This window comes from Aphelocoma coerulescens, chromosome 1, assembly GCF_041296385.1.
Source record: "Aphelocoma coerulescens isolate FSJ_1873_10779 chromosome 1, UR_Acoe_1.0, whole genome shotgun sequence".
NCBI lineage: Eukaryota > Metazoa > Chordata > Aves > Passeriformes > Corvidae > Aphelocoma > Aphelocoma coerulescens.
This window is the reverse complement of record NC_091013.1, coordinates 26,568,579-26,579,869: the sequence shown is the minus strand read 5'-3', so window position 1 is coordinate 26,579,869 and position 11,291 is coordinate 26,568,579. Positions and strand designations below refer to the sequence as shown.

General features: G+C 38.8%; 1 protein-coding gene and 1 long non-coding RNA gene across 4 annotated transcripts in view; one reads left to right on the top strand and one right to left on the bottom strand.

Moving 5' to 3' along the window:
- The first annotated feature begins 82 nt into the window (after positions 1 to 82).
- LOC138105027 (uncharacterized) lies at positions 83 to 5,940 on the top strand. Its single transcript, XR_011148360.1, has 2 exons — positions 83 to 167; positions 3,316 to 5,940. It is a non-coding gene; the product is annotated as an uncharacterized lncRNA (long non-coding RNA).
- CUL4A (cullin 4A) overlaps positions 4,637 to 11,291 on the bottom strand; it is a 35,941-nt gene continuing 29,286 nt past the window's right edge. For all 3 annotated transcript variants that reach the window (XM_069004479.1, XM_069004488.1, XM_069004499.1), the window contains 4 exons: positions 10,502 to 10,607; positions 7,338 to 7,510; positions 6,340 to 6,492; positions 4,637 to 6,061 (listed from right to left, as the gene is read on the bottom strand). In XM_069004479.1, the coding sequence (XP_068860580.1) occupies positions 5,966 to 6,061; positions 6,340 to 6,492; positions 7,338 to 7,510; positions 10,502 to 10,607 (528 nt within the window). In that variant the 3' untranslated portion in view covers positions 4,637 to 5,965. The remainder of the gene's footprint in view (positions 6,062 to 6,339; positions 6,493 to 7,337; positions 7,511 to 10,501; positions 10,608 to 11,291) is intronic.

Sequence of the window (11,291 nt, the reverse complement as noted above, 5' to 3'; positions counted from 1 at the left end):
GAGGATCTCGCGAGAGCGGGGCGGGGTCGGGTGTGCGGGCGCTGCGCTGGGGCAAGGGGCGGTGAGGGAACAGACGGAGCAACTGCTTTGGTGAGCAAGTAAGGCACCTGAGTTCCGAATTGCCTCCAGAATATGCTTCATGCCTCTGAACCTAAAGGCAGTCTAAGGCGAGTACGGTGGTTTCGCACAGAATCAGTTCAATCCCAGCTGTGTAAAAACATTGGAAGTTGATGGTCTGTTACCTCTGAAGTGTTATATCTATATACTCAGGTCTACATGTGAGTCCCATGTGTTCCAAGACAAAACAGGGACTACTAATGATGTGTGTTTGCATGGGTAAAAATTGCCGTTTCACATAGCAGGTGTCTGATGGTTTTTAAGGAATCCCTTTTCTTTTATTGAGAAAAACAGAAAAGAAGGTAGTTTGTAAACGTTGTCAGATGTAATGGAGATGGGAAGCCCAGGCCATTTGATCACTTTGTAATCCAATACTTTCTCTTATCTACACTGTTAGGGATATGCTTACTTCATCTGAAACCTCAGCAGCATATATCTTGCTCCTGAAATCCTGTTTCTGGTACTATTGGAATGTGTCCTAATGTTAGTGTGCCTCTGCTTTCTCACAATGACTGCCATATAGTCCCTCTTCTCACCATAGGCTGCTCCAGATTAATCATCTCTGAGGCAGAATCATTTCTGCTCCCAAGCTGCCTTCATACATTTTTACTTTCAATCCATTTGAAATGCAATTTAGTTACTCCCAGGTGCTAAAGTCAAGTTCAGCTACTGTGAACTTGACCTTTCCTTGCTGTTTGCAACAGTTCATTCACAGTTCCTGTTTCCCCAAAATATCCTAGCTAAGTTTAGTTGCTCTTTAGGGGGGCCTGGGGATCTACCTTTAATTTTCAATGCTATTGCTATAAATGTGCATTTCTTTTTTAATGCTGCATTTTTATCTGTGCATTTTTAGAGACAGTAATACATTACTTTAGTTTGTTTTTCCCTGCAACACTTCTAGCAATCTTTATTCTTGCCATGCCTTGCTAAAAGCAGAAGCTAGTCAGTTTGAAAAAGGATATAACAAGCAGCTCTGGTCAAGTGTTTGAATGAGTCATCTGCAGAGGAGTTGAGGGTAATGGAGGTGGGACAGGGGCTGTTCTCATTTTGGATCACTGTTTTTGGAACCTGCACTGGGACTGGAGGAAGGTCTGTGGAACACAAAATCTCCCACAAGACAAATGGAGAGGGAGGCCCAAGGTCAGGTTTAAACTTGGTGTGCAGTATTCTGCCTCCCTGCTGGAAAATTGGTAGGCGTCTATGAACGGAAAAATGACAGATGCTTGGATTACTACCAAAAAAAAGATCAATATATATATATAAAAGTTGCACCAAGCAATAATATTGTGGCAAAATATGGTAAATAAACAACATAAGGTTATCAGCAGAGAATGATGTTGACCTTCCATGCTGTGGCTCATTAGCTCATTAGGCCTTTAATAATGGTGCAGAGATAGCACAATACCAATTTCCACCTCCTTTCAGTACAAGTATTACCAGGGTGTTTGTTAGACAAATGCATCAAGTCTTGCACAACCATGTTGGCCATCAGCCCCAGTGCTTGGTAACTTGTTGGCTGACATCAATCAAACTTGATAGCAGGGTGAGACATAAACAAACAAAGTTACAGCTTCTGTAAAAGCTGCTATATACACAGCCTGGAGGTCCAAATTAGTGCTGTCACTGAGGGAAGTGAAACGTAGTCCATACCCAGCCCCTACACATTTCATTTGACAGAGCTGCTGGCCAACCAACAGGCTAACAGGCCCAGACACAAACCACGATGCACTGCCTGGCCTTTCTTCAGAGCTGTGGATGCACAATGGGCTGCTCATGGGAAACACCTAGGAAATGTAGGAGCCATTACTACAATAAAAGCTGTCCTCTGAGGTCCAGGCAGACTACAAGCAAGGGAGACAAAATACAGGCTAGGAATTTTTACCAGGAAAGAATTTCCACATAACATGACTATTTTCCCATAGCCTTTTGCTGAGTATTACCTGACTTCACACAGTTACTTCCTTTCCAAAGAGGCTTGCTAGGAATGGCTAACCAAGTTTATGGTACTCTCCTGAACATACCGGCCAAAGATAATAAACCTACAAACAGAATAGAACCATTGAGGTTGGAAAAGACCTCAGACATTACTGAGCTCAACTGGTAGCCCAGCACTGCCTAATCTACCACTAAACTAATGTCACTAAGCACCACATCTATAGGTCTTTTAAATATCTACAGGGATAGTGACTTCATCAATTCCCTGGACAGCTTGATCCAGTGATTGACAACTCTTTCAGTAAAGAAATTTTTCCTAACAAAATTTTTTCCTAAACCTCTCCTGGCACAGCTTGAGGTCTTTCCCTCTCATCCTGTCACTTGTTACCTGGGAGAAGAGACCAACCTCCATCTGGCTACAGCCTCCTTTCAGGCAGTTGTAGAGAGCAATAAGGCCCCGTCCCTAAGCCTTGTTTTTTCCAGCCTTAACAATCCCAGTTCCCAAGCTGCTCCTCATGACTTGAGCTCCAGACCTGTCACCAGCTCCACTGCCCTTCTCTGGACACTCTCCAGTGTCACTGTCATGTAGTGAGTGGCCCAGAACTGAACACAGAATCTGAGATGTGGCCTCTCCAGTGCTGAGTACAGGGGGACAATCACTGCCCTGGTGGTCCTGCTGGCCACACTATTGCTGATGCAGGCCAGGATGCCACTGGCCTTCTTGGCCACACTCTGGCTCCTGTTCAGCCACTGTCAACCAGCACCCCCAGGTGCTTTTCCACTGGGCAGCTTTCCAGCCACTCTGCACCCCTGCCTAGAGCAGTGCATAGGTAGATCTGCATAACAAACTGAGACACTGAAGTTACCTGACAGGTGTGTAGTTTTGTTTTGTTTTTTTTCCAAAGATGTGTAACAGAAAGGATGAAAAAAAGCTGCAGCAGATCAAGGGAGTTAAATGATAAACCCAGGTTCAGATACAGGAATCTTGGAGAAGCCAAAATACAGAACTAAGAAAAGAAAGATCCAAGGAGAGGGGAGGAAGGAGGCTGGTAAGGAGAGCTGTAACTGCCAGGCTTAGGAAGCATGTTTAAGTCAGCTCTCAGCCTACATTCCCACACTTGCTTTCCCTCAGGAAATGTTGGGCTATGTAACAGTGTGTCACATTCAGGAAAATTGCTTTTAAAATGCATATAATGTATGTTTGGATAAGTTAGAGTCCCCAGCTGTATTCAGACTCCTGCTGTTATTTTTGTCATTCCATAGAAGCTGCTATACAATTTGTTCTAAGGACACTGAATTGCCAAGACCCAGGTTTCCCAGACATACCTGAACATAGATGCTCTACAGAGGACATCTGTTACTTTGCTACTGGCCAACACCTTCAACTCTGGGTGATCTTCCAGGAAGAAATGTTTAATCTCACCCCTGTGGGTACAGGTACACTCGGGGCAATATGACACCAAAGAACCGACTGATTGATGCATGCTGCTCAGCCAAGTTCCAACACCAACTACTGAAAAGCAATCAAATGCAGCTATTTCACTTTGGAGAAGTGATTTCCATGCTGACTCAAAGTAACTGCTTACCTGTTTGGTTTAGCACATAAAAAAAATCCCAGTAAGAAAAATTTGAGGAAATCAAATTAAAAATGAGGACCTGAAAAAGAGTCACAATTACCTGGCCTGTCAGTCTGTCCCAAAGCTTTGAACCTCTGAAGCCACTTGCAGACTAATCTGGAAGAGTAGAAGTCTTCAGGGATCATTACATTCTCTGTAGGTTCAAGGGGTAAGGGGATGGGTAGAGATCAGCAGCTGGATGAAGGACACACAAGCACAAAAGCAGAACCAAGGAGAATCCCTCTCTGAGTACTGCTGCTTGAGGTTATTTGTAGGAGAAGATACAGTCAGGGACCAAGGGCAGACAGCACAGAAAGACACTGTTCATAATTTCCACTGCTGTGGAACAACTAATTTTTAATTGCTAGACCAGAAAAACATGGCAGAAGTTCTTAGTCTGTGGCAATTAAGAAAAACGGCACATCTCAGCACTTTTAATTAACATTGCTGCTTGAGGCAGAACCATTTCAGTCATCATCAGGATAACACCACTGCCTTAGGCTGTTGTTGAAAACCACTGAACCAGAACATTTGGGTTCAGAAGGTGCAGGCAGTACGTTCTCACTGCTTCATAACAGCTACTGCACACTACTGCCAGCTCTCAGTGGGGATAAAGCCTCTCTGGCCATTACATTTCTGTCAGGCACATATTCTGTGAGGCACGAAGTCTGGTAAGATGGAGCTCATTGGTTTCCATACACATAAAAAGTGAACTACAAAGTGAATGGTGTACTAAAGAACCAACCACACAAACTGAAGTGCCACCTTCTCAAAAAGGCTAAGAAATGAATACTTAATATGCATCAAAGATTTTATTTGCATTAACTGAAGATTCAAATATTAAAATAAGTCTACATTAAATTATAATATTAAATATGCATTAAATACAATAAACTAAACGTGTTTAGTTTCTAAACACAAAGGGAACAAAAATGATTCAGAATGCAATACAATTAATGACACCAGAGGACAGAAAAAGGACTTTTAATATGTAGTTTCACAAGATGTCAACTCATAGCATTGTTTACTTTAAGAAGAGGTGGCCTTTTAACTGATGCACAAACCCCATGTTACATAAACTTAGTAAGGTATCTCTCAAGAAAATATTGATTTAAATCCTCATTTATGTAGTGATCAAAACTCCTTTGGTAGCTCTTTTTCAGAATGAAACACACCAGCAGACAGGTCAGGAAAATAAACAGTCTTGCAAGTATTACCAGAAAAGGTGTCTTCCTTATAGTTACAATTATCTAACAGATCTACAGTGTCTTTCACTCTAATTCAAATCAACTTACATATGTACAATATGTAACAAAGTACTCACAAAATCCTTAGTCTTTCAAGACAAAAAGCTATGCTTTCCCAATATTGAGACCATAAAAGTATTTTTTTAAAAAAAGGTTTTGTTTTCTTAAAGTGGAGCACACTGTACAGTAGGTTCCCTGGATGTTATTTTCAAGGCAGAATTGAATGTTACAGCAATTACAGAAACAGTGAAATACACCTGCTGCCCTAAAATGAGGCAGGGCCTCTTTGACTCAGATCTAATCTTTGCCACCCAAGCCAGCAGAAGTAGTAATAATAGAACAATCCATATTTAGCTAAATAATCCAACAGCTCAGTACACACATGAATGCAGTTGTCCTCTTGGCACTTCAAGGATCTCACTTCAAAACCTGATTTATCCAAACCAGACTGAAGTTTGCAATAACTTGAAAGAAAATTAACTGAACACAAGTTTAAGGGTTTTCATGGTGCAAAACTTCCAAACTTCAGTGTACTTCAACAACACTGCTTACACATACATGTTCATCAATGAAGGGTTTTAAAAAAGTTACCCAAGTTGTCACTGTAGCTAAAGAATGCAGCATTAAGGGACTTCATGGATGCAGTTAGGAACACCTAAATGAAGAAACGAGACTTGCATCCATCACAGAAGTATTTCTCACACAGGTGGTTTTACCTTTCCATCCAACTTCCATGACATTGTTAAACAAAACTGTAAAACTAAATTCTGAAGAACCCAAGAGAACAAAAGATTAACTAAAGGGAAAAAAAAACCCCAGGACATTTAAAATTAGTAAGAAGTCTTGACAAAGGTGATCAATTAACGTCATTTTGCTGCTCTTCCACAGCAGTGCATGCAGCTGGTTGAATAATATACATCAACCTGAAATCTGCCAAAACTAAAGTCTGGAACAGCATAGGTATTTGGTGTCCTGAAGATATATGTGGATGGTTTTGGTTTTTATTTTTTTGCCTTTTAATTTTTTTAAAATAAAACTATTTCTTCTCCTTTATGCAACATAGTGGTACTGATTGGGGTTGTCTTTGTCTCTCTCCATATAGTCTCTGTCAATGAGAGATTCAATTCTCTTTTTCAAGTCTCCCGGCTACAAGAAAAGATGAGATTAGTGTAACAGTTAGTAATATAAAGGCAAATATATTTTTTAAAAATACTGCTAAAAACTACATAAGAAATGCACCACAGTATACAATTAATGTACTATGGATACTCTGGCTTCTTTCTCTTCACATAATACCTTAATCTTTAGGTTTAATTTTATGATATTTCACATTTCTTGCTCTTATGGACAAGCTGAATAGAAAAATATATTACATGTATTTAGATAAATCTAGGATGGTTTGACAAACAAAAAACATAAGTTACCTTTACAGGAAATTTCAGTTGATTATACAATTCAGAAACAAGAAGATTATGACCAAGAGTCTTTCTCATCTTCATTATTCGTACAATAGCAGCATCAATCTGATATTGCCTGTCCTGAAATACTCTTTCAGTTGTGCTGACCTGTTCCTCAACCTGAAGAACAATACAACACCACAAATCATATCACCTTCTGCTACTACTTTTTATTAATTACATGTCTATAGTTAACCTTTGCAGTAAAACAAAACTCATGCATTCTTACTCATTCTTGAGACAGATGCACACATTACTGCATTCTAAGAGCTAAGTGATTCTGAAGTACCGCTAAAGCAAGTAAAAGAAAATTAACAATAATGTAAAGGAAAAAATAATGTGTCTTATTTTACATTTGATAAGTTAAAGTAAGTATTAAAAACTCTTCAGATTTCTGAGAGAAGACAACAGTTTGACAACTCAAATACAGCAGCATTTTGTGTCGAACTCCAGTGTGACTTTTACGGAATTCAATACACAAAGGCAAAAAAGAAACAAGCCAATGTTAATTAAAATATGTCACCTTGTGTCAAGAATGGGGATTCAGATACAACAAAGATATCCACTGCAGAATCAGGGACTACCCTGACTTTTATAGCCCTCTTGCCTGCTAAATATAGAAGTGACATGGTGACATTTGATTCATGAGTTCAATATAGTACCAACACTTCAGCAATACCACAGAAACTTCTAAGATGGACTGAAACATCTACATCCTTTTAGTTTAATATATAGGCATTTAAATTTGCAAGCACAAGAAGCAGCCTAAGTTGTTTTAAATTTCAGTGATTTTAAAGTCTTTATTGCCTCTCTGAGTCACCTTGACTACTCTAAAAATTAAACAGCCTTTAAAATTAAATATTCCTTTCTTTATATGCAAAAATTACAAGAGATTATGTCTTTCCATATGGGACATGTAGAGAAACAGTTAATACACAAACTGAATAAATGCAAAAAGTACGTACTGTTTCTTTCATTTGAATCTGGTTGATCTTTATTCTAAACAATTTATGCTTGAAATCACCATTAAAGATGAATTTATCTCCATCTTCTACCTCCTTGCCCTTTGGATTTTTAATCAATACTCGTGCTTTCCCACAAGCTAAAGACTGCAAGGTTCTTCTTAATTCACTGTCCTCTGTGAAGGAGTTCAAATATGGGAGAAAGCAGAACAAAACATTTACATGAATAGTTTTATGTGATTAATCTAGAAATAAAATTGAAAAGCTAGTGGTTTTATGTTAATACTTTCTTCCAACTAAGTTCCAATTAGAAAGTAGCTCACAGCCTTCATACTTCATCTCATCTTTCACAGGTTAAGTGCTGACAGAACACACAGGATTATATACATCATAAAAGACAGACTTGGGCTCATATCAGTGAGTTTTCCATCCAGAATAGTTTCAGAAAAGACTTCACATTAACATAAACTTAGTTATATTGCTTTAGTTGTGTGGTAGTAACAGGACTTTATACCAGAAAACGTCAGTCTGTGACAAGAAACTCAAGCCCCTTATTTTAGTGTTTTTGTTACACAGCAGAAAACATAGAATAGAATAAAATTACAGACATCTAAATTGACAGGAAGATGCTTTGTGGGAGGGTAGAGCTGACAGCTGTTATAGTCAAACTTCCCCCAAAACAGGAAAGTAGTAGACACAAGTGTGTGAGGAAAACTTTACCTAGTAATATTTAAGGCTTAAAAGCATTTAGACAAGAAGATAAAATGAAGTCTTAAACATTCTAATAATTATGTAGCAAAGTCTTGTATCAAGATTTTGCATTGAAACAGCCTCTGCAGTCTCTATAATACTTTATTCACAGAATAAAACTATCACTAAATGTGTTGGATCTCCTGAACAGTTTTAGTCTAAAAACTGAAAGAAAAGTTTTGCAATCTAGTGCTGAAGTACAGCTGAGTAAAAGATTAACACTACTGCTATTTTTAAAATACTTAAGCTTTCACACAGAGCAACCTTTTTTTTTTTTTAAGCTTCCAACTGTTCTATGATTTCTAAAAAAACCCCTTTAAACCATGTGGGCTAAACAGGCATTTATGATGTTTGAGACATTTTGTGTGTTTCAGCCTCAGTAAATGCAGATTGTTGTGTTTTTGTCCAAACACAAGGATGCTGTTAAAACACTATGGAGCTCTTCAGGTCAAGTCACAGGTTACAGTATGCCCGAGGGAAGGAGTTTACAATTACCTATCAATCCCTGAAGTAAAAGTAAAAGCTACTACAGCTCCTAGCGGCTTCCTTGAAAATAAGGCAAGTAAGAACATGGAGTATATTTGGACAACACATCTCAAAGCAGCACAATTAGCAGAGAGAAGGTGAACATTCTTTCTCTGAGTAACAGTTTATGCATCTTCTCACTGTCCTAATGTACCAGGGACAATCTCATTAAAGAGACTGAAGGTAGTTTATTTTACAGTGACTGGAAAACACAAGTTCCAACCATGGCCAGTTAATCCCTACAGGAAAAATGGAGAGGGACTTGTAAATTTACAAGACCATGTAGTGACATGACAAGGGGGAATGGCTTCAAACTGAAATAGAATAGATTAGGTATTAGAAAGAAATTCTTTATTGTTGAGGGTGGTCAGGCACTAGAACAGGTTGTCCAGAGAAGTTCTGGATGCACCTTCCCTGGAATTGTTCAAAGCCAGGCTGGGTGGAGCTCTGAGCAACCTGGTATAATGGAAGGTATCCCTGCCCAGGGCAGAAGGCTGGAACTAGATTATCTTTTAAGATCCCTTCCAAGCCATTCTGTGATTCTAAGCCATTCATCCTGGCCTTCCAGAAACCCTGCAGACCATGAACTGTCCTTACTACCTAAATCTCTATACTACTTCTCCATAGGGGAGAGAAATACAGACATGGTGCTCAGTGCAATGACATACAGGTAGCTCCCAACTATCAATTCCAGCCAGGTGCCTTAAGAACAGTCTACTGAATTCCTTATTTTGTGCTATAATGGAATGGATTTCCATGCAGCAGCTTTATCAGCTGCTGTCAGGCAGCCAGAATGCAAGCTCCAAGGGACAGCAATCCAAGATGAGAAAGTAGGACCTGGGTCAGGGCTTGCATGAACCTGTGTTTGTTCTGTAAACATTGTTCTCCAACCTACTGAGCCTCTCCAGACTAGCCTGATGATTACTATCACTGGCATGGATTTTCTTCAGCTCCCTTACCATTAATGGAGAGGATGACTAAGCAGCTTGAAGCACTGACACTGAGACAATGGAGCACCCAGGCTGTACTTCCTTCTGCAATGCATCATTCTGAACTGCAAGGATTCTTGGTATCTCCGTTCTACAGTATTTTAGTAAATATATTACAATATTTTAGTACTTGTATGGGCTCAAATACTCTTTCAGATACTGCTGTATTAGGTTGATCTTAAGTTTCGTGTGAGGGACTACTGGGTATAAGCTGCTGATTGATGCAGAACTTGCAGAGAGTAGTGATGACAGTGTTTTGACTGTAACTATTTCAAGAAAGTGTAAGAATTTGGGGGGAAAAACCCACCTAAGAACATAAAAACACAAAAGACAGATACTGCAGATGGTTAAAAGGAAAACTGTACTCTTCTCAGTCTTCTTGGTCCTTCAGGTTCAAAAGTACAGGGGCAGGCAGCTATGAAGTACACACCCAGCACACACTGCTGCTCTGAACACATCAGACCTGCTGTGAAGGGGCACCCCAGCAACAGTAATGGGCAACAGGCAGGTGAGCTCTCAGAATAGTTCCACTGAAAATACTCTCTTGAATTGCCCCCAGCTGAAAGGGAGCAAAACTAATCTGTACACAGAACAGTCTTTATCACCACTTAAATTTTAAGAATTGCAATGATACATTCTGTAAATCTAATAGGTTGTTAGGAGTATCACATGCCACACAGCTCTTACTAAAAATTTTGTGAAGAATCCATTTTACATACTAAGAAAATATACTAAAACACCTGCAGTATGTTTTCCTCATCTTTTGTTGTGTGTATGCTATTGGAGCATAAAGTTAGGCCTAAGAACCATGACAAATTTCTTTAAATTAGGCCTTTACATACCAAATCATAATTGGCAATCACTTGACAAATAAATTTAAGAATCAGAAAATATTCTTCTTACCTACACCAGTGGCCATTTTAATTTCTTCAAAACTGAATTCATCTCCTTCATTAAACATAAGCAATACTAATGTCTGAAAGAGCGATACTTGAAACTCCTTCTTCCCCTAAAAGAGAAACAAAAAATAATAGTAATATTCAGAGAATTTTCAGTTGTACCCCCTACATTTGACAGTTACAGAAAGTATACACTAATTTTTCTATTTCTACAAGAATGGATATGCATTTTAGAGTGCCTGGCACACAGAAGAATCAGACTGAATGTAGTATTGAGGAAACAGGATATTTTTAAAACCTCTTTTTCTTTTGCTCTTCTAACAGTAACAATACAGTACACAGCAGAAGCTTGTTAGAATGGCCTGGTATTTACTTCACATCCTTTATTTTAGTTACAATACATGAAATTTTGGTGTTGCCACCATCAGTAGTGAATTTCTCTGTACTTTATATTCACAATGAGTTAGTAAAAGAACTCAAGGGTTGTTTTGTCTTTGCTGTGGCTCACTGAAGCTGCACTATTACAATGCAAGATACTGCTTGAGACGAAACAAAACCACATGAACAATGCAGTTATTTAACAGTTAAATAATTCAACAAGCATTTAAATTTTAACCATAGCCATCACACGACTAACACCCTTCAGTCTCTTTTTGTATGTCAAGCATACTAAAAGCATCACCAGGATTTCTACAATCAAAACAATTCCAGATTAAAGATAAAAAATGCTGTGTTCTTTTTCTTGCTTTAATTTCTTGCTTTATTACAACCTAATTTATTTGATTGAGCAACAA